We start from the raw sequence: 22,362 nt of genomic DNA on the forward strand, positions 1-22,362 counted from the left end.
TACAGCAGACACATCGTTCACTCCCTGTGATCATCCCTGTTTAAAATGGCTCCTCTGGAAAGTGCAGAATCCGTCCGCCTGTCCGTCAGTCTGTTCTGTTTTTGTGATGTGGCTCACTGTGCGCGTCGTGTGAGGACCTCAGAGTGCCACCAGTGACAGCACTTTGTCACCAGATGAGCAGTCCAGGCATTGAAGTGAAAAATGAAAATCTGACCATTTTTTTTCCCCATATAGCGCCTTTGCTGCCTCATTTGTCACCCTGCTTTATCGATGCTGTCACTCCACCTTCTTGCTGCAGCTCCTCAGCAGGCAGGACAGGCAGTAGGGGACAATGGCCACGCTGGTCAGTGGCACGGTGGCGCTCTTGCAGAAGGACAGCAGGTAGTAGAGGCTTTCAGTTTGGGTGGGCAGCTGGAGGGAGTCGATGAGGTGCAGCAGCCCCAGTGAGGCCAGTATACAGCCCAGCCTGAAGGGGGCGCCACAGCTGTGCTTTTCACGGCAGCTCTCCCAGTAGAGCGGGCAGTTGAGGGCCAGACCCAGGCCGGCGAGGGTGCCCAGGTTGCGCGCCAGACTGGAGAAGGGCATGGTGTCAATGTGGACCCAGTCTGGCTGCACACACCAGCGCCTGGCCTTCTCCACCGTCCAGAGGAGGTCCACGCCAAGGGCCTTGAGGAGCAGGTAGAGACCCAGAGTGACGCTGAAGAGGAGGAGTGTGGTGACGAGGTACTGCCTGAGGCTGGCACTGTAGATCCACAAGACCCGACTGGAGGACTGTGCCACCAACAACCCTGCAGAAGAAGAAGGAAAATCAAAGCCACAAGACTGTGTGCGATGCCCACTGGTGCCAGCTAGTGCAATTAAGCAGAGTGATATAACTGGGGTCTGGCTGAGGACACAACTCAGCACTTCAGGGCAACAGCCGTCAAGTTTACTGACCAGAGAGGACCCCGGCAATGACCTGGTGTGGAAAGTGAGCTGCCAAGAAGACTCGGGACAGGCAGATGCAGGCCTGGAGCCCCCAGAACATCGTCCACAGCAGACCCCACAAACACCTGCAGAGAAAAAGAGAGGAAGTGTACACTGGGTATGAGGGCAAGAGCTGGCACACCGGTTTATCATGCCAGAGCCCACATTTGGTCACTTCAGACTCTTTTGAGTGCCCGCATTGACTGCCTGGCATCCTGCACTCACCGGTCCTTCACCGACAACTGACGCCCGAGCTGCAGCTCTGTACTGAGCGACGACACCATGACGTAGTAGATAGAGGCCGCGGCCATGGCATGGCCAGATGGGCTACCTGCAGAGAAGGAGATACAAAAGAAGAAGTGACCTCGACCTTACCTCGATATGGCGCCTCTCATTGGCAATCACAGGAGGGCAAGAAAAGGGCATTCAACGTCGACATCAGGGAATCACAGGAGGGCAAGAAAAGGGCATTCAATGTTGCCGTCATCCAACAGAGTGGACAGTGAGAAAAATGATCCGGTACGTCCGTGAGTTGGGTCACCCTCATGGGGGATGGCCTACCACCACCTGCCAAGCTTTGGATGAAGAGGTGGGCTGCTCAAGCGAACGGAGCCCACCCTCTTGGCCTGACTTCATGGCAGAAATCTTACTCTGACCCTGTGATAGCTTGATGTTTTAGTGTCAGCGGTGGGATCGACAAGTAGGACACGAGCCAGGAGTGTAGCGGGACCATACAGAGAACTCCAGATAGCCGCTCAGCCCAGGGGCCTTCGTTACCACAGTTGGCACAGCTGGCATTTTCATTCCAAGTCCTCTGCCTGGCCTCCTGAAGGCTCACTTTGCTACGCATCACCTCCTCTCTGTTATTAACGCGACCATTCATTCAGCTCTCTAGCGCCACCTGTCTGCAATTAGTAATCATTTTAGTACCTTGGATTTATGCAGTGCCTGTCTCAGGCTCAAAATGCTTAATTATGAGCATTCATTCAGCTCTCTGTTTGTAATTAATAATAATACATGATTACATTAATAATCCATTTCTATAGCGCCTTGCCCAGGTACTTAATTATTGAGATTTCTCATTTAGCTCACTAGCGCCACCTGTTTGGAATCATCAGCATTAAACCTAAGAGGGTGGACTTTAGCGAATGCTGCGTTTTGATTGGTGGGTTGTCAGTACACAAAGCTGTGACGGTGGGCGCCCGGGAAGGACTCAAGTGCAAGAAGAAGTTGCCCAGAATGACCGCACAAAACGGTGGCTTCCATCCCGGAAGCTCCAAGTTCCTCATCTGAAGTGTCTGCTAGTGCTGAGCAATGAATGAATGAACGGAAATGCAGTTTGTACTTGTCTTGGTCTTTGAATGAACGCACTGGTACAATGACGTTAAAGAACAAATCTTTTTCGAGGCGTTTTAAATTGCTTTCCGTGACAGTCTGGAGCGGCCATCCTAACTTCACTCCAATGGCCGCAGTCTTCTGGAAATAGCCAATCAGTGAACTGAAACAGTCCGGACCCGACAGCTAGCCAATGACTGACTTGGTAGAGGACACCAAGCACCTCCCATTGATCGGTTCACTCTGACTGACTGACTGACTGACTTACTGCCTTACTGAATGAACCAGCGTGCCCCCTACTGAGCGGTACCAGCATTGCAGACAAGAGACTCGCAGTACAGTTCACTGATGACGTATGTGTGACAGACAGCATCAGACACCTTTATCGTCATGTGTGCGCTATTGTTAGGCTCCAATTGTACGATTGCTTTTTTTATTTGATGAGTTTTTTTATTGTCAGGATTCAATAAAGAGGATTGTTGTTGTTATTATTATTATTATTATTATTATTATTATATGGAAATTACTTATTTTGTTGCTTGATTTTTATATTGCTTATATTGTTTGGTGGTTAAAGTCGGATCCCAATCCAGGTGGTTTGTATAGGGTGGCCCAGATCTAATTATGCAAATTTCATTACGCTATAACTAAGTTTATTACATAGAAAATCACCCGAAAAATCGAGCTGACGACATGAAGAATCGTCTTCGAGCCGAACTGGAATTGTCCCCGCATAAATCAAAGTCATCCGGACGATCTGGATCTGCATAATCAGATCTGGACCACCCTGTAGTGTGGTGGGTGCGGCAACGCGTTATCAGCGCCCAACCCGTTCTCACTCGCTCTCGCACTATTCTATATTTTAAACTAGAATATAGATTGCTATTGTTTGTGAAGTGAGCGTATCAGTAATTCTGAAATTCGAATGAATGTGAACTGAACGAAATGAATCGAATTACAAAAAAGAATTTCATCGCACATCTTTAGTGTCTGCCGCTAATATGAGGACCGCTGCTGACAATTCGCCAATCACAGCGCAGCACGCGTTAGAACCCGCCCTCTCGGCGTTGACGGCTGAAAGTGACAGTTTCCGTGTTGCGAGCGACATAAGCGTATTTCATGACACTCATATGCTCACATATCATAACCCATTTTACAATAAATGTGTTTTTGTATTTATGTTCGTCCGAAATATTCCTTCATTCACTGCCACTCATATCTGTCAGCTAATTGTTATGCAAAGTTGGTCCATTCCAGCTGTTCTGATTGGACATTAACACATACGGTTGGTCTGCCCAGGGTCCTAACTTTTTTGTTTGTTTGTTTGTTAAATTCATTCAGTCTGTTTTTTTGTTTTAAATGCCAGTTATTTTTCATTTCCACTTTTTTTTTTTTTTCTTTGTGAATCTTCACTGCCAGATACCAAACGATCAAGAATGATTGGCAGCGTATATCGGCTATGAGGGACAACCCAAGGGGGGTTCCCTGCTCTCAGCTGTTTTTTTGTGAAGGGGTATAGGGGGCGGTGATCGGTGGTCCAACTCACCAGGTCCGGTTTCACACGTGATTGGGAACTGCTGGATTTGTGGCACCGCTGTGCTGTCATAGAAGGAGGTTTCGTGGACCCACCAGTATGGCCGCTGCCCAAAGAACACCCTAAAGAGAAGGACAGGACAAGTCAGGGTGGCCTTGGGCGTGATCTGCCCATCCTGGGGAGGGCTTGAGGGTCTTGGCTGCATGTGGTGTTACATTGCTTGTTGGCACTGCACGTCTGATGCCAGCCTCTCAGCACGGTGACTGGAGACCCCTACCATTTTAAAACGAGGTTCAGACAGTCTCCGACGGCCGCCACCCAGATCAGCTTAATGCCCGTCGTCTCTCGCAGGTGAAACCAGATGGGGAAGAAGATGAAGAAAGTGTACCGGAGCTCGGCGCTGCGCGAGGCCAAGACGAACCAGTCGCGTCGGTGCCCGTAGTGCGTCTGCAGGTAGCGCACCGCCTCCACCCCGCAGCCGTGAAGCCAGTCCATGTCGGCGGCCAGGCGGTGATGCAACGGGCGCTTATCCGTGTCCTCCCGAGGCTGCTCTTTGGACCCTGCGCAGGAAAACACGAGAGAGTGAGAGAAAACAACAAGAGGGGGCGTCACAGGGGGGTCGGAACAAACAAGACGTCAGGACATGAGCGGAGAAAAACAACGGAGATTAGCGGAGACCCGCCAGGGGGTCACGTGAGCCTCGACCTGCTGATGGAGTTCGTGGTCGACGTGGGGACGTTTGTGTGGACGGAATGCCGGGACAGTACGAGCGGGATTGGGGGATAGGCAGCCGGACCCCTCGGGGTGGCCTGCGCTCCGCCGCCTTGGCTATTGGGGCTTCATTGGCTTTCTGTCTGTACCTGTCCCGTTCAAATAGAGGTTTATCAATTATAAAGCGCCTTTCATGTCTGTCTCTCTATATATCTATTATATAGCGCCTTTCATATCTCTCTGCCTATATGTTATATAGCGTTTCATGTATTTTCATTAAATAGTGCCTTTCATGTCTATATTTTAATAAATAAATATATTTATTAAAGAGTCCCCTTCATGTCTGTTTTCTATAGTGCATTTCATTCCTGTTAAAGTATATATAGTGTTTCGTGTTTTTCCATTATATAGCGCCTTTCATGTCTGGTTAACTATTATACAGCACCTTTCACACCCTTCTATCTATATACTGTATTGCACCTCTCTTATCTACAGTATGTATCGTATAGTGCCTTTCAAGTCTAATTTATATAGAGCTTTATCTCTCGATTAAATTCTGCCTTTCATATCTGTTATATAGTATATTTCACATCTGTATACCAATCTATTATATAGCATTTTTCATATCTATCTATCTATCTATTATATAGTGTCTTTCATTCTATCTATCTATCTATTATATAGTGTCTTTCATATCTATCTATCTATCTATCTATCTATTATATAGTGTCTTTCATTCTATCTATCTATCTATCTATTATATAGTGCCTTTCATATCTATCTATCTATCTATCTATCTATCTATCTATCTATCTATCTATCTATCTATTATATAGTGTCTTTCATATCTATCTATCTATCTATCTATTATCTATCTATCTATCTATCTATCTATCTATCTATTATATAGTGCCTTTCATATCTATCTATCTATCTATCTATCTATCTATCTATCTATCTATTATATAGTGCCTTTCATATCTATCTATGTATCTATCTATCTATCTATCTATCTATCTATCTATTATATAGTGCCTTTCATATCTATCTATCTATCTATCTATCTATCTATTATATAGTGCCTTTATAGTGCCTTTCATATCTATCTATCTATCTATCTATCTATCTATCTATCTATCTATCTATCTATCTATCTATCTATCTGTTATACAGTGCCTATCATATCTATCTATCTATTATATAGCACCTTTCAGACAAAATTGTATAGTGTACCCTTCAGTCAATGAAAGAAATCTATCTATCTATTATATGGTCTATCAGAAATAATCTTTAATCTGATCAAAAGTAATAGTGCCTTTCATATCTAAATCTATCTATTATATATTCTGTTATATATGGAAATTTAACAGAAATAACTTTAATGACAAAAGTCAGACATTGCTTTTCAACCATGCTTCAACAGAATTAATAAAACTCATGAAACAGGCCTGGACAAAAATGAAAAGACTGAAAATAATGTGACCAAAGGGACATGTTAGTCCAAGGTGTGTCCACTAATTAGCATCACAGGCAGGTGTCTACAATCTTGTCATCAGTCAGTGGACCTACAGTATATATAGGGCTCCAGGTAGTCACTGTGTTGTTTGGTGACATGGTGTGTACCACACTCAACATGGACCAGAGGAAGCGAAGGAAAGAGTTGTCTCAGGAGATTAGAAAGAAAATTATAGACAAGCATGTCAAAGGTAAAGGCTATAAGACCATCTCGAAGCAGCCTGATGTTCCTGTGACTACAGTTGCACATATTGTTCAGAAATGTAAGATCCATGGGACTGTAGCCAACCTCCCTGGACGTGGCCGCAGGAGGAAAATTGATGACAAATCAAAGAGACGGATAATACGAATGGTAACAAAAGAGCCCAGAAAAACTTCTAAAGAGATCCAAGGTGAACTTCAAGCTCAAGGAACATCAGTGTCAGATCGCACCATCCGTCGTTGTTTGAGCCAAAGTGGACTTCATGGGAGACGACCAATGAGGACACCATTGTTGAAAACAAATCATAAAAAAGCCAGACTGGAATTTGCCAAACTACATGTGGACAAGCCACAAAGATTCTGGGAGAATGTCCTATGGACAGATGAGACAAAAATTGAACTTTTTGCCAAGGCACATCAGCTCTATGTTCACATATCAAGAAAAGAACACTGTCCCTTCTGTGAAACATGGAGGAGGCTCTGTTATGTTCTGGGGCTGCTTTGCTGCATCTGGCACAGGGTGTCTTGAATCTGTGCAGGGTACAATGAAATCTCAAGACTATCAAGGGATTCTAGAGAGAAATGTGCTGGCCAGTGTCAGAAAGCTTGGTCTCAGTCGCAGGTCATGGGTCTTGCAACAGGACAATGACCCAAAACACACAGCTAAAAACACCCAAGAATGGCTAAGAGGAAAACATTGGACTATTCTAAAGTGGCCTTCTATGAGCCCGGACCTCAATCCTAGTGAGCATCTTTGGAAAGAGCTGAAACATGGCGTCTGGAAAAGGCACCCTTCAAACCTGAGACCACTGGAGCAGTGGGCCAAAATACCTGCTGAGAAGTGCAGACGTCTCATTGACAGTTACAGGAATCGTTTGGTTGCAGTGATTGCCTCAAAATATTAAGTTAGGGGTACCATCATTTTTGTCCAGGCCTCTTTCATGAGTTTATTTTTTTAAATAATTCTGTTGAAGCCATGGTTGAAAATCAATGTCTGACTTTCATTGGTTAAATTTCATAGAATTTTTATTTATTATTACTTTTGTCAGATTAAAGTTATTTCTGTGACCATTGTGAGTTTTTCTTTCATTGACTGAAAGGTACCAACAATTTTGTCCACGTGTGTATCTATCTATCTATCTATCTATCTATTATATAGTGCCTTTCATTCTATCTATCTATCTATCTATCTATCTATCTATCTATCTATTATATAGTGCCTTTCATTCTATCTATCTATCTATCTATCTATCTATCTATCTATCTATTATATAGTGCCTTTCATTCTATCTATCTATCTATCTATCTATCTATCTATTATATAGCACCTTTCAGATCTATCTATCTATCTATCTATCTATCTATTATATAGCACCTTTCAGATCTATCTATCTATCTATCTATTATATAGTGCCTTTCACCTATCTATCTATCTATTATATAGTGCCTTTCACCTATCTATCTATCTATCTATTATATAGCACCTTTCACATCCGTCCATCGATCTGTATATTCTATTGCACCTTTCATATCTATTTCATACAGTGCTGATTTGTCTCTAGTCCATTTCGTGTCTGTCTCTCTATCATATAGCGCCTTTCGTCACTTTCTATTCGCGCACAGAACAGACAAGGCGCTAAGACAATAAAAAGAGTCATAAAGAAAGACGAGGGCCTGCAGACCCGACTCGAGTCCGCCTCGCATGTAATTCAGAGCACACACAGCGCTTATTCCCCAGCGGTCCTTTACCGGAGCCCACTTTTCCGGTTAGACGCAGCTCACCCACTGATGCACGTCGTCTTCTTGCTCAGTCGTTCGCTCGTTAAACGTTTCCCGTTAAAAGACTCCGCACGCTTACGAAATGGCGGCTGTGATTTTAATAACCACAGTCGTCAGTAATTCACCGTCGCATCCTCAAAACAAGACGGAGGACGATTTCCAGACGTGTAACCCAAAGCCCGTGAGCGCCGTTTTTCATTTTTTTCCTCTATAAACGATCACTGTGCCCCCTGACGTATACCGTCGCTCCCGGTGTTCCTCGCCGTCCGGACGATTGACTTTGGGGCTGTCAGTCCCGCAAACGCAGCGCTCGTCCGGCCGTCTCCTTCTCTGTGGTTATCCTTGAGGTTACCGGCGGATTTTGCTCGTTCCCGTTGGACTGTTCCACTCGGCCCTTTTGGCTTTCTTGTCTAAGAACGCGACGCACGGACGGGTGACATTTAAAGATGGCGCTCCCAGTGTAAGCAGCGCCCTTCTCTTTGATCTTCTTGTAGTTTTGTACTCCTTCTTGTAAACGCGGCGGGATTTGGCTTCATAAGGCGTTAGTCCGTTTAGCGGTGGTTCAACCCCACGGCACGACTGCTACCTCTGGCCCGCCAGCGTATAACACGGAGTGGCCCTTGGAACTAAAAAATCGGGCCCCGCTGTGCTGGGCAGGGGTGGGCAGCGAAGACCCGCGGCTGAACAGGTGTCAGCTTTATAGAGAAATTTATTATAATGCCGCATCCCCAACGCCCACCACTCAGGCTTGGGAGGGGTCGCGATAAGAGCTCACTGGACGGGGTATTGGGAGGGTCTCCCGGGTTAACAGGTCCTAGTAGTCCATCGGCATCCGTGAGCGGTACAGAAAGGCAGGGAGAGCTCCTCCTATCGGTATTTGAAATAATAAGCTGACAAATGGACTTTTATAAAGCATCACCCACTGAAAGCAAATTAGAATGCATAAATAAAAAATTTACATTCAAAAAAGGCGCACAGCTTCGAGTTCGTAGAACATCAGCTGAGCCTGGCAGTCACTGCCTCTCATGGCCACTAGGCGGCCAACACGGACCAGAGAGCGGGCGGGGTGCGCGCACTTAGCACAGCTGGAGGAGGCGGTCGGCTGCTTCAACAAAAACCGAAACCGATTTATTATCAGACAAGCGTCAGACACCCTCTGGGCACCGTCCGGTGGAGATGGAGCCGAGGCCAGCGACGTAGCTAGCAAAGCCGCAACCATCCCCACAGGGTCCTGGGTTAAGGCCGAGTAGGCACCGGCAGCCCAAGAGCGCTATGACTCATCCAAGCGCTATACAAATGTAAGGAATTACTATTATTATTATTATTATTTATTATTATTATTATTATTATTATTTTTTATGATTATGAAGATCTTCTCCTGTGCGGACAGGTACTGTAAAATATGGATATGAACGCGCGTCCGTCTTCTAGGGGAACCCTGCTCTCTTCGATTTTATTTACAAATGTGAGCGCGCTGCCATCTCCGATCTTTTCGATTGGTTGTCAGTATAGCGGGTCGCATGTGTAACAACTGTACGTGAACGCGCTCGGACCCCGACCCCTTTAAAGTCTCATAAATACGCTGCTCAGACAAATTAAAGGAAGACTTTGAAAACACATCAGATCTCATGCTGGCCATCTCTACTGATATGGTGATGTGTGAGGAACGAAAGGATGGCCGCCACATAGCTTAATGGAAATGAAAAGATCAACCGACAGAGTGAGGGCTCAATTCAAACTTAAAGTGACGAAAAGATGGGGCAGGCAGGCAGGCAGGCAGGCAGGCGAGTCCATTTGGCTGAAATGTCATTGCAGCAACTCCAAATTGTCCTCAGTGGTTTGTATGTGTCCATTCAAACCCCTAAACCCACGAAACCAACCCCAGATATCCTAATGAGATGGCGGATGGTGACCTGGTGGATCTCCTTCTAGATCTGCACTAGGGCATCACTGAGCTCCTGGACAGGCTGAGGTGTCAGATGGACTGAAATATAATGTCCCACCCAGAGGGGTCAGGCGAGTGAGTGTGGGGGCTGGGCAGTCACTGGTATCAAGTCCTTCATCCTCTCGCCACATGAAGCCGGGCATTGGTGTGCACCAGGAGGAACCAGCATAGGGTCTGACGATGAGTCCAAGGAGTTCATCCTGATACCTAATGGCAGTCCTGTGGTGCCCACCGTTGTCTTGCCTGTAGAGGTCTGTGTGTCCCTCCATTGATGTGCCTCCCCAGACTGACCATCACTGACCCCCCACCATACCAGTCACACTGAACGATGCCACAGGCAGCATAACGTTCTCCACGGCTTCTCTAAACCCTTCACGTCTGTCACATGTGCTCAGGGTGAACCTGCTCTCATCTGTGAAAAGCACAGGGTGCCAATTCTGGTATTCTATGGCAAATGCCAATCGAGCTCCATGGTGCCCACTAGAGGACATCGGGCCCTCAGGCCCCCCTCATGTTGTCTGTTTCTGATTGTTTGAGATGTCAGAGACATTCACACCAGTGGCTGGCCTGCCTGCTGGAGGTCATTTCGTAGGCTCTGCCAGTGCTCATCCTGGTCCTCATTGCCCAAAGAAGCAGATACTGGTGGGACCTGCTGGTGGATTAAGGACCTTCTACAAGGGGTCCTGTCCAGCTCTCCTAGAGGAACTGCCTGTCTGTCTCCTGAAATCTCATCCATGCCCTTGAGACACAGCAGACCTTCTGGCAATGCCACGTGGTATTGATGTGCCATCCTGGAGAAGTTGGACTACTTGTCCTAACTCTGTAGGGTCCAGGTATGCCTCATGCTACCAGTAGTGACGCTGACCGTAGACAAATGCAAAACGAGTGACAAAACAGATGAGGAGGGAAAAATGTCCGTGGCCTCCCACCAGTTAAACCATTCATTCCTGTTTTGGGGGGTCGTTTCATCGTTGCCCCTCTAGTGCCCCAAAGCGTCTGAAACTGATGAACAAGCCCCTCTGCTACTTCACTGACCAGATCAACAGCCCCCAAGTGTCACTGACTTGATGCAAAACTCTCATTCAAAGGGGTGCCTGTCATTTTTTTAAGCAGTTTATATGAACGCGGGTGTTCCAGCCTCGAAGGTTTCACCCCCTACCCCCCCACCCCATTGCCCAGGGGCGCCATGTACTCTATAAGTTGGCCCTGCCCGGCTGCGTCACTAACCAACCTGTCAGAAATATAAAATTAAAATGTGAGGATTAAAGCAGCAAGCGCGAAGCCGAGTGGGCGGGGCTCTGCGGATGAAAACGGGGCGCCAAGAGGAAGCGGCGCGCTTTTCAGTTGTGATGGCGAGAGTGTCGCGAGCTCTTCTGCGCATGTGTGGGATGGTGACTTTGTCGGCCTCGCCGGAGTTGAGCAGAGGGACATGCGACACGTCAAACTGCCTTGGCTTGAAAGTGCAAGTCGCCTGAAATATATATAAAAAAAATCAACAGCAGAGTAAGGACTGAAGTGACGGCGTCTCGCATGGGTTGTGCGTAGTTACCGATCGCAGTTTGATTTCTGCCAGTGCGGTTTTGCTCCTCGAGCCCATGGAAGGGGCATCGCGGTATTTTTAGGGGCTCAGAGTTCAGTTACGTCCACGCTATGATTGCTGCTACACTGAGAAACGTAATCGAAGTGATGGACTAAAAAAAAGGTAACGGTGGGAGAGATGTGTCCAGCTGCGACCTCCACGATTCAGTAGCTCCGCTGGACAGCCAATTGGATTGCAGGGTTTTTGTCACCTGGTTTTCTTGACTCGAGTCAGGTAACTCCTCCCCCAACCCTAATCTTAAGCACAGGGTAACCAACCAGGTGTCAGCAGTGACGTATAATATAAGGCGACAACCTCCCCAATGGAGTGGACCTCTGGGGGTCCACAGGTTGAGTCTATTGGACGGTGGGTGTTTCAGCACTGAACCTGTAGGACTGGCAAATTATGGAGAGAGCTGGGGGGTTAATACTGTAATGAATGGAGTTTTTTGTCGGCCATTCGCAGACACCTGAGGTGATGGATGATGAATGATTGGGGGGGGGTGTCTCCCCATCTCCCCGGGGGTCTGCCCAAGCGATTTGGTCCGATTAATGCAGGAGCTGAATGGGATATGGGATGCCAGCTGAAACAGAGGTGGGAGAGTGAGAAGGACCCAGGATCAGAAGTGAAAGAGTCCTGCTCTGCCCCCCGAGCCGCTCGACTGCGCCCCACCGGAGAACGGCAGATGGAGGCGAGGCGGGGGCTCTCATTTGTCTTTCTGTGGGATGCAAAGACCACCAAGCATTTGTGTCCACTCTGTGCAGGATGTGGTGGGTCACCTTAGACGACGTTCAGACACTTGGACACAACTGTCAGGGTTCAACATGACTTGCAAACTTTATTTCATAATGGAGCACTTTATATCGGTGCATAATAAAAAACTTGGATGATGTGGGCAATCTGCGCCTTATAAAATGGGTACAAAAAATGACTAAAAAAAACAAAACAAAATAAAACAGCTGGTGTGCCACTCAGGCAGGCCACTGTCCTCTGCCCTTTAATGTGACCGGCGTACCCTTGGACTTGTCAGGGTGTCCACCTGTCCCTGGAGGTGCCTAATGGCACTTGTCACCTTGGAGCTTTGATGATGAACAACTGCTAATGCTAAGATGGTGGGGCTGTCGTGGCTGGCAGGCTGGCTCTTTGTTTCCCAGGTGCCACTTTGGCCACCACATGCCTGTGTGTGACCGTTTGGCTCTTCCATGCGTAGCTTTGAGTTGCTTTTGAGTGTTTATGGAACTTACAAGGTGGGAGTTTTATTTGAAACTTAAGGCCTTGGAGTGTTGTGGGGGGCCCCGGCTGACTGGGAGTGTGGCGAGTGCGGACCTCCGTCTGCGGACTGGCCAGCTGACTGGGGAGAACAGGCTTGTCGTCTTCATATTGTGCCCACCCTGCTGGCCAAGCTCATTATCTGTCAGGAGATGAGTGACCCCCAAATGTGGGCAGCCTCAGCATTCAGCTGAAGCCCTCCAAGATGCTCTCCTTGCCAGTATCCTTTTGTTCCTCGGTGGCACATTTGCCCATCTGTCTGTGTGGTTTGTCTTTTCTGGGCAGCCGGTGGGATGTTCAGTTGCATGAAGGAGAGAGGAAGAGCGGAGGGCTCCAGTGCATAGCTGACCATCTGTGGTCCCATGTAAAACGTGTGGTCAGCTGCTGTGTTTTAAAATCCGTCCTCCCCTTCCTCCTTTGTCTTATACCAGCTTCTTGCCACTGCTGGTCAGCAGGTTCGAGACGCCATAGGGGATGATGGCCACACTGGTCAGGGGGACGATGGCGCTCTTGCAGAAGGACAGCAGGTAGTAGAGGCCCTCGATTTGGGTGGAGGGTCGGAAGGAGTCGAAGCCATGCAGCAGCACCACCGAGGTCACTATGCAGGCCAGCCTGAAGGGGGCGCTCTCGTCCCGTTTCCCGTGGCACTTCTCCAAGTAGAGCGGAGAGTTGAGCGCCAGGCCCAGGCCAAAGAGGGTGCCCAGGTTTCGCAGGAGGCTGGCGAACGGCGTGGTGTCCATGTGGACCCACTCGGGCCGCACACACCAGCGCTTGGCCTTGTCCAGGGTCCACAGCAGGTCCACACCCAGCACCTTCAGGAGCAGGTAGAAGCCCAGAGTGAAGCTGAAGAGGAAGAGTGTGGTGACGAGGTACTTCTTGAGGCTGGCGCTGTAGATCCACTCGATGCGACTGAAGGCCTCGGCGACCAAGATACCTGTCAGAGGGGAGGAAGAAAAGGAGAACGTGAGACGAACCTTCAGAGACCTCGCGAGACCCCTGTGGGGTCAGTGGGCTGTAATGGAGACACGAAGGTTTGCTACTCTCAGTCCGCTCTCTTTTTACTTCATCTTTACATCCTGGTAGTTTATCTATTGTCACAGTCGATGGGCTCAACTAAGCGGGTAGCAATGCCGGTCCAGGGGTTGGCAGGGTGTACTAATGCCTGTCTTTCTTTCTCTGCAGATCCCCTGAAGCAAAACCCACCTGACGACACTTCTGGTCCCGCCTCCAGAGAACCCCCATGCACCCCCAAGGCTCTCGTCATTTCCGCTGCCAGCCTCAGAGACCTGCTGTAAAGGCGCCATATTCCTGCCCGTAGTCAGCCCAACTGTTGTTACGCTCGGCCCTAAAAGATCACTCGTGGCATTGTGACCCTCTCTCTTGTGTCAAGTGTACAGGGTGGATCCCCCCAAATCTTTTTCTTGGTTCTTGTCGTTCCTATACCATCCATTTTCCAACCTGCATCTCCAGCTCAGGAGCACATGGAGATGGTGTGTGTTATGCAGGCCGTGTGGCAGATTCACTCACTCCGGGCACTTCAGTTGACTGTAATGTAAAAAAAAAAAAAAAAGACCACCCAATGGAAGCCCACACACACCATGTCCGGGGTCGATTTGAACTCGGGTCTGAGAAGCAGCAGTGCTGCCCGCTTGTGATGCATTGCCGGATTACGTTTTTGTAATTGGTGCTGCAAGTTCGGCTGTGAAAGGCACTATATTAAATGAAGATGACGGGGCGGCACAGTGGTCAGTGCAGCTCCAGGGTCCTGAGGGTCACCCAAAGGCCCAGTCTGTGGCTGTGTGGGGGCCGTACCTTCCCCCCATGTGCTCCAGTGTTTCACTCAGATCCCTGACTGACTGACTGAAAGACTGGCAGGTCAATCGACAACTCCAAACTGGTCCCATGTGGGCCCTGTGACAGACTGGCACCCACACCATCCTGGGTTGTTGCCTGCTTTGCATCCAGTGCTGCTAGGATAGGCTTCACCCCCCCATCCACCACCACCCCGAATTGGGTGAAGCAGCCTTGAGAAGGTCCAAGGACTGCATTGCGCCACCAAACCCACCCACTTCCTCACTTTGTCCTACTGACCTGAAATGACACCTGCGATGACTTGGTGTGGGAAGTGAGCAGCAAGGAAGACCCTGGACAGGCAGACACAGAGCTGGACCCCACAGAAGACCGTCCACAGCAGGCCCCGGGCACACCTGGAAAGGACAAAACTCTCATTGAAAGACCCCTGAGATTTTGGAAAACCATCAGAAAGCACAACAGTGACCGTCTGGCAGAGGTAAGCTGACCACTGACCACTTCTTCGCTGGACTGGATGCTTGAATTTCTTTGAGTAGGATGCCAAGAAGCGCAGACACCATGACATAATAGACTCCAGCAGCACCCATGGCATGACCCGAGGGGCTTCCTGCAGGGTAACAACAATAACACCACCAAGAGGGGCATTAGAAACACAAAGAGAAAAGTCAGCCCGAGTTCGGCCTCGTCTGGACCTGGCCTGGCTCACCTGGACCCGTCTCACACGTCACCGGGAACTGCTCGACGAGGGGTGCTGATGTGTTGCCGTAGTATTGCGTCTCATGAACCCACCAGTACGGTCTCTGTCCGAAGAGGACCCTGGACGAGACAAAGGAGCAAAATGAGAAAAGCTCACAGCACACACGGCCATCGGACTTCAGGACAGCCCACTGGAGCAAAGCCCTCATGAGATGAGGTGAACAACATGACGCCGTTTGGAGGGCTCCACTGGGGCTTAGTGTAGCGTCCACTCCGATCTTTGGCTCCAACGCTTCTGATCAATTTGTAAGTCTACCTTTTTCATCTCAAGAGTTTCTTTATATTCTATGCTTGTTTGCTTTGCAAAGGCCCTTGATGGTGCTCATTACAAAAGGCGCTATATAAAGCAAAGTTTCATTGTGCAGCCTGCAGATACCCCACCCACTAGGAGTACCCGTCTCCTGACGTCATCCGGGCATTACGCTAGCAAGCTTGTCGTTGGGGCAGAAGTGTGATGAGGAGTAACTATGAACGGCACCCTCTAGTGGAGGACCTCACTGCGCTTATTGTGGCTTTTCTGTATTCCGCACCATCAGGGTCTGCCTGTTTGTGAATCTCTGGGAATGACTGCAGCCTCGCGACCATCAACGCGCAGTGACGTAGCGAGCGTTCGGGGTGGGCGGGGCGGAGCTCCAGTTTGGCGCTCTCCAACATATCTGAATATATTAACCTATTTAAAAAGAAAATTTAAATGACGTATAGAGAGAAATTACGATAGAGTTTGCATAGATTTATTCATATATAGCGAAAAAGCAATATTTTTCAACATATAATATATATATATATATTATATATATATATATATATATATATATATAAAAGTCAAATACCTCAGACTCACTCATCACGAAATCTCCCTAACCATGAGGACTTGGGACTTGAAATTTGGAATGTAGGTTACCTTTGGCACATAGGTGTTCGCTATGAAACGGTTTTAAAAATTTCGTGGTCCAAGGGCGTCCTGTTTGCATGCCTGGCCGCCTTTCACGAGAGAATTACTTAACAGATTTAGATCTGGTTGTTTTCTATAGTTTGCTTGAACTTTCCGGTTGATCTTGCGACTTCTCTCATCGCGCTAAGTACCAGAGTTCTCTTGCGGTACCGATGTAGTTATGCAAATCCAACAGAGTGGCTGTGGGCAGGGGGGCGGGGCCTTCCTCATTCACTCGCCAGCCTCTGTTCGAGTCGCTCTCCCGTCGCCACGTGTTGGAATGCACCTCGTCTCCACTTAGCTAGCGATACCCGTTTGTTCATCAGACATTATCATCTAGAAATTGTTAAGGAGTAACATTTGACGTTTTTGAGAGAGAGATCAGAGCTCCGTGTGTTTTAGAGGGTAGCTGCTGATTGCCGGAGATATCACGGCCACGTGGGGGGCGCTCTCCCGTCAGAGCTGAACACGATCAGATACAGTGCCAACGTCTATTGATTTTTAGAGTTTGGCCTGTTTCATTTCTTTGTGGGCGCAACCATGGGATACAGCTAGTTATTTATAATCATCAACTAATTATTAGTTTAATATAATTACGCTGCGAAAACCAGAACCAGTGCAGTGGACAAGTGATAGGTGGGGATATTTTCTGGGCAGAGCAAGTAAACATTCGGATTGATAACGAAACGAAATTATAAATTGTAAATTAGTTATCTTCCTAGAAATCCTTATCGGTGTAAACTTTGTTTGTTTTTGTTATTACCTCAGTGAGAAGTCAAGCAAAATGACCCCCTTTATTGGCTAACTAAAAAGATTACAATATGTAAGCTTTCGGGGCAACTCAGGCCCCCCGTACATCTCGCCTGAAGAAAGGGTCCGAGATGCCTCGAAGGCTTTCATATTGTAATCTTTTTAGTTAGCCAATAAAGGGGGTCATTTTGACTTCTCACTACAATCATAATGGCTAACTCGGCACAACACCCTGCCTCATAAATTTCATCTGCTGTGTCTGATGCCGTCACAGAAGGAAAATCTGAAAATGCAAATTATTTTTAAAGCATTTGTGAATAAAAATCAGAGAATTCGACTTTTTTCATTCATGAGTGATATTTTTCCGAACCCTGCTGCTTACACACGAATTGTGCTGAGCCTTTTGGCCAATCACTGAAAAAAAAAATGTGATGATTCACACTTAATATTTTCAATCTGAACCAATATAATTCTTTTTAGCTTATTGATCCCACAATTTTTAAGTTGAGGCAAATCATTTAGAATGATTAGGTGCAACTCACTTGGTTTTTTTTTACTGAAGTAAATCTATTTTTTAAGTTGTTCTTCTTTTTTGGCAGTTGGAAAGCCATCAAACTGGAAAGTTCGACCGAAAGAAAATACAAACGGCCCCTCAAACACAGCACATGAACAGTTAAATGAAATAGGATTTTTATGTTTATTCCCTCCACCATAACTTAATTTGGTACAAATATTTTTTTTTTTACTTTGATTGAGATCTGAAACCAAATATTTCAAGCTGCAACACTAAATGACGAATCTTAAGTTGCTTGAACGAGAACATTTACGTTGAATGAACAACATCAATGTTAGACTTTTTTCAGTGATTAGCCCCACAAATGTGCCGCCCGGGGTAGACTGACCCCTCCGCCTGTATAGCTACGCGCCTTAATCACCTGTACAGATTGTTATTATTTAATATTAGAATGCAGCACAAAAAAAAATCAATTCCAGAAATCAGTGGACACCAGGGGATGAAGAGTCATCCAAAGAAGTGGAATCCACGACACGCTTTGGAAACACTGCGTGCCCTTCTGAAGCAAATATGGTAAAGCTCCCAGGCTGTAGGGGGACCTTCATTACAACCTTTAATAAAGGGCATCAATAACGAAACCACAACCGCAACTGCTTGGCTTACCAAGACACACGTGCTCGACGGACAGGCTGACGCCCCTTCCATTGCCAGTCCCTGCCTTGCGCTCGTGGCTGCTGCTATAGGCTCCGGCACGGGCGGCCCAGAACTGCAGGGTACAGATAATAAACGAGAGATCGCAACCTTCGGAAAGAGTTGTTTGTAGGGGAATCCCGATAGCGCATGTGTAGCATATTCATTTTTCATGTTTTTGAACGGGCGGACTAATTTTGGTGACCTTTTTGTTTCGTCCTGTTCGAATCAGTTAGTGAACAAAGTACGAATATGACGAAAATCATTGAAACGTCTGTCATCGGCGCTAGTGCGGTTTATATTTTACTTTATATAAAACGCACTTTGATTCCTACCGCGTCATTAAGAGTTAACGCCCCCATACTGTGCTTACAGACGCGCCGTACGCAGGAGTGTTTTTTACACCCTATTAGTGTTTTGTGAGCACTGGCAGGTGCAGTTGCTCTCTTAGTTTGATGATTTATCTGTCAAGCCTTCACCGTATAATCCATCTAGCCGGCCACAGTGACCGCTGGAGGAAACTGAATTTGTTGGCGTTTGAAACTAATTTGGGTCGCTGCGCAGGTACGAATCCCCGTTAAAGCTCCAGTCGCCCAGTTGGGACAACGTTAATACAGGCGGTGGTTTAACGAATGAATGGCGTCTAGCAGTTACTGTAAAATATTCACAGAATGTACATTATTAGATAGATAGATAGATAGATAGATAGATAGATAGATAGATAGATAGATAGATAGATAGATGTGAAAGGCGCACCATTGAGATAGAAATGAAAGGCACTATATAACACTCAGATGGATACATGCAATATTTCATAGATATTGTTCTGGGCCTCCAGAAGATAATTCTCCTTTGCCTAAGGAAAAATATAATTTAGGAACTCAACCAGTTTTGAAAAAACAAAAACGCGTTTACGAAAACAACTCTGGTTGGACATTTGTTGAGTGCTTCCTCAGACCCGCTGTTATAGTTTGCTGATCGGGGTCTTAGCCCCCTCTGTGACTTTTTCCGCGCAGCCTCTTGAATATAGAAATGACAGAGTGGGTGGAAGTAGTTTTCCCCTTGAAATTGCTCGATTATTGATCTAATATTTATATATTAAGCCCCCCCCCCTTCATTAGAGGCTGAATCAAATACGACGCGGGGGGGTTAGCGTTATTATTCTTGTACTTTTCTGAAAAAAAGAAATGGGGCTTGGCGCAGTAGATAAGCCCCTGATGCCCCCCCATAACCCAAAGCGGACGCCACTGCGCTATATAAGCATCCATTCTTCGAGCCCCGTCTCTCCTCTGGACCTTTCAAGAGGTCTTTTCCTCACAGCTGCGGTTTTAGATGGTGTGAAGTTTTGCAATGCGCCGTTTTAATTCGGCTTGCAGTTCTCTGTTATACACGGTGTATCCTCAGAGGACGGCTCCTCTGGTCCATCTGTATTTCAGGATTTTCAAAAGCCCCTCCAGCCTTCTACTCTTTTTCTAACCAGGATCGAGCGAGTCTCCATATATGCAGGCAGAGCCGATTGTGTCATTTTTGTAGTTAACCCAATCCAAAGACTTTATAATTATACTTGTGCGGAGTGCGTGAAGTGGGCACCACCAGTACGCATACTGGCACCTCTTTCAGTTTCAGAACAGACATAAAAAAGACATTACACAATTCACTTTTAAAATGAAACAATGAGATTTTGAGGTGCAGAGTAGACCACCAGGTGGGCAGTATACTTTGTTGACAATGAACTTTATGCAGAGGTGGACTAGATCTAGTGCCACTCACCATTTCAAGACGAGGTTCAGCCAGTCCCCGATGACCGCCACCCAGATGAGCCGGACGGCCACCTTCTCGCGTAGGTGGAACCACAGTGGGAAGAGGACGAAGAAGGTGTTCCGGAGATCTGCTACGTTGGAGACGAACAGAAACCACTGCTGGGAGTTCTGGTAGTGCGTCTGGAGGTAGTGGATGGCGTCCACTCCCGAGCTGTGAAGCCAGTCCATGCCAGCGTCCATCTTCAAGCTCGGAGGGCCCGCAGATGAAGACAGCAGCACGGAGGCGGCGCGCTTATGTAGCGATGCGCGCACAGGTGAGCTGCGTGATCGAGCGAACTTTGAACCTGGGAGTTAAATTAAAAAAGGAACAAGTGGCAGCCACTGGACTGTCATAAAAATATGATTTAGTGGTGGGGAGGGGGTCGGCTGACCATTAACAGGTGGAGATCAGTTCAAGAAGACAGAAAGCCCAATCCCCTTATTATTAAATAGCCGCTATCGGTGTTCATCAGCACCATTGTGTGCCAGCTAGCGCCACTGCGGACGGTCCAGAAGCCGTGCCGTTTAATGACTGACCCCACACTCAGGTATGTTTTAGCTTGGATGTAACGTTCCACAAACTCAAAATACAATTTTAGGTTTCGGTTACGTCAGACAATTGGAGTACATTACTGTATGAAGCTTCAGAAAGCTTCCGTTTACGGCGAACTCTTCAAAATAAAGGAGCCAAAGTAGGCTTTCTGAGCAAGCAGGGCAGACTCGGACATTTTGGCAGCTCTAGGGGAAGCAAATGACGAACACCCCACAGCTACCTCAACACCTCAGCTGCCACACTTGGACATTGACACCTGGAGAGACGGGGGGTTGGAATGGAACTGCGGAGAACAAAATATGGAGGGTTCTCTGGATACAAAGCAGTGGACTGACAATTGGAGAATGTCAAGAGGGATGCTTGATTACGCGACGTCGTTTAACGTTTCTCCGCGACCACATTTCAATTATTCTAAAGATACAACACACTTTAAAATCACATCACTTATATGTTTCAGAATAGGTCACTACTTGAACCTTGAGCCAGACATTGACCTTATGATGATGATGATGACAGTTTAGTTAAGTGTATCAAAGCATCTCCATAACAGATACATGTCGTTTAAATTAATAAAATAAACTGATAAACTTAATATAATTACAATATTCGATGAAACTGGCGTTTAACGTTTATCTTTAAAGAGCACTCATTACCCATGATTCCTATTTGCATACAAATAATGCACTGGAACTATCCAATCAACGCACGTCCGCTACAGATGGACTATGGAGACCTGCGTTAGCCTGCCAAGAGTGAACCTCAGAGGTGGTGCTGAACATCAGAGCACGATGTTTGCCAAGTGTTAACGCAAGTTTTATTTATTTATTTTTTTTGTGATCAATTGTTTATTGAATATTTCCAGAACAACAAATAAATCAATTGTGTATAACATGTATAAAAAAATCCAAGCCCTGAGGACCCTATAGGGGAGTTGGCGGACCCCCAGAATCCCTGAAATAGCCTCAGGTCGATACAAGATGCAGATAACGTATTATAACACAAATTTAAATATGAGCGCATTTGGGAGATGATTACAGTTTGAATTAAATCAGCCTTTGTATTCAAGTCCTATTATTATTATTATTGTTCATATTCATGTTGGACTGTGCTGGTCATGAGACATTTAGCTGAAACATTGCTAGTATGCAAAAACAATATAATCAGACAGTCATATTGACTCAGAGTGTTCATAGGTCTGCATCGTTTAAATAAATGTCACTCCCCAAATTTTGCTGCCCTTGTCGACCACCTAATTTGCCTAAATGATAGAGCCTGACTGATGCCATAGGGGAACCAGTTCCAGAAAGAACCATCCACTTAGACGGTCAAGAAAGAAGCTTTATTAATTTGGACCTGTATCAGGTTCCAGAAATCATTTTAAACATATGTTAGCAGGTTTGTGAAACACCAGTGGAGTGCAGTTCATGCTGCAGGTAGTAACACGGACTAAGTTCTGGTTCTCCTGATCTGTCAGTATCCTACCTACTATACTCGTTAGAGATTTCTGCTTTGTTCACATACTTGGAACCTTTTCAGAGCCCAACGACTCAAACTCAAATGTAAACAGTCCTTCCCTGAATGTCACGGGTCTTTGTGAAGGAAAGGAGCAATGAGGAACCACACAGCCCAGTAAAGTGTCATTGTAGAACCAGGATTTTAAAGAGTGTAGGCTTAAAATCTGCTCATTGTACCACATCCTGGACTGTGTCATTTCCAGTGGGGG

At 46.7% G+C, this 22,362-nt stretch overlaps 2 protein-coding genes across 2 annotated transcripts; both read right to left on the bottom strand.

Moving 5' to 3' along the window:
- Window positions 1-276: 276 nt before the first annotated feature.
- Window positions 277-4,779, bottom strand: LOC120517997 (glucose-6-phosphatase-like). Its single transcript, XM_039740542.1, has 5 exons — window positions 4,113-4,779; window positions 3,848-3,957; window positions 1,192-1,297; window positions 937-1,052; window positions 277-788 (listed from the first exon to the last, which is right to left on the bottom strand). Exons 1-5 carry the CDS (start codon window positions 4,328-4,330, stop codon window positions 277-279), a joined length of 1,062 nt encoding a protein of 353 aa, XP_039596476.1. The 5' UTR covers window positions 4,331-4,779.
- Window positions 4,780-12,377: 7,598 nt separating this feature from the next.
- Window positions 12,378-20,299, bottom strand: LOC120517264 (glucose-6-phosphatase-like). The gene is made up of 5 exons (XM_039739464.1): window positions 20,058-20,299; window positions 15,353-15,462; window positions 15,142-15,253; window positions 14,926-15,041; window positions 12,378-13,768 (listed from the first exon to the last, which is right to left on the bottom strand). The coding sequence occupies exons 1-5, from the start codon at window positions 20,285-20,287 to the stop codon at window positions 13,257-13,259; spliced, it is 1,080 nt and encodes a 359-aa protein (XP_039595398.1). The 5' UTR covers window positions 20,288-20,299; the 3' UTR covers window positions 12,378-13,256.
- Between the last annotated feature and the right edge of the window lie 2,063 nt (window positions 20,300-22,362).

This window comes from Polypterus senegalus, chromosome 17, assembly GCF_016835505.1.
Source record: "Polypterus senegalus isolate Bchr_013 chromosome 17, ASM1683550v1, whole genome shotgun sequence".
Classification (NCBI taxonomy): domain Eukaryota; kingdom Metazoa; phylum Chordata; class Cladistia; order Polypteriformes; family Polypteridae; genus Polypterus; species Polypterus senegalus.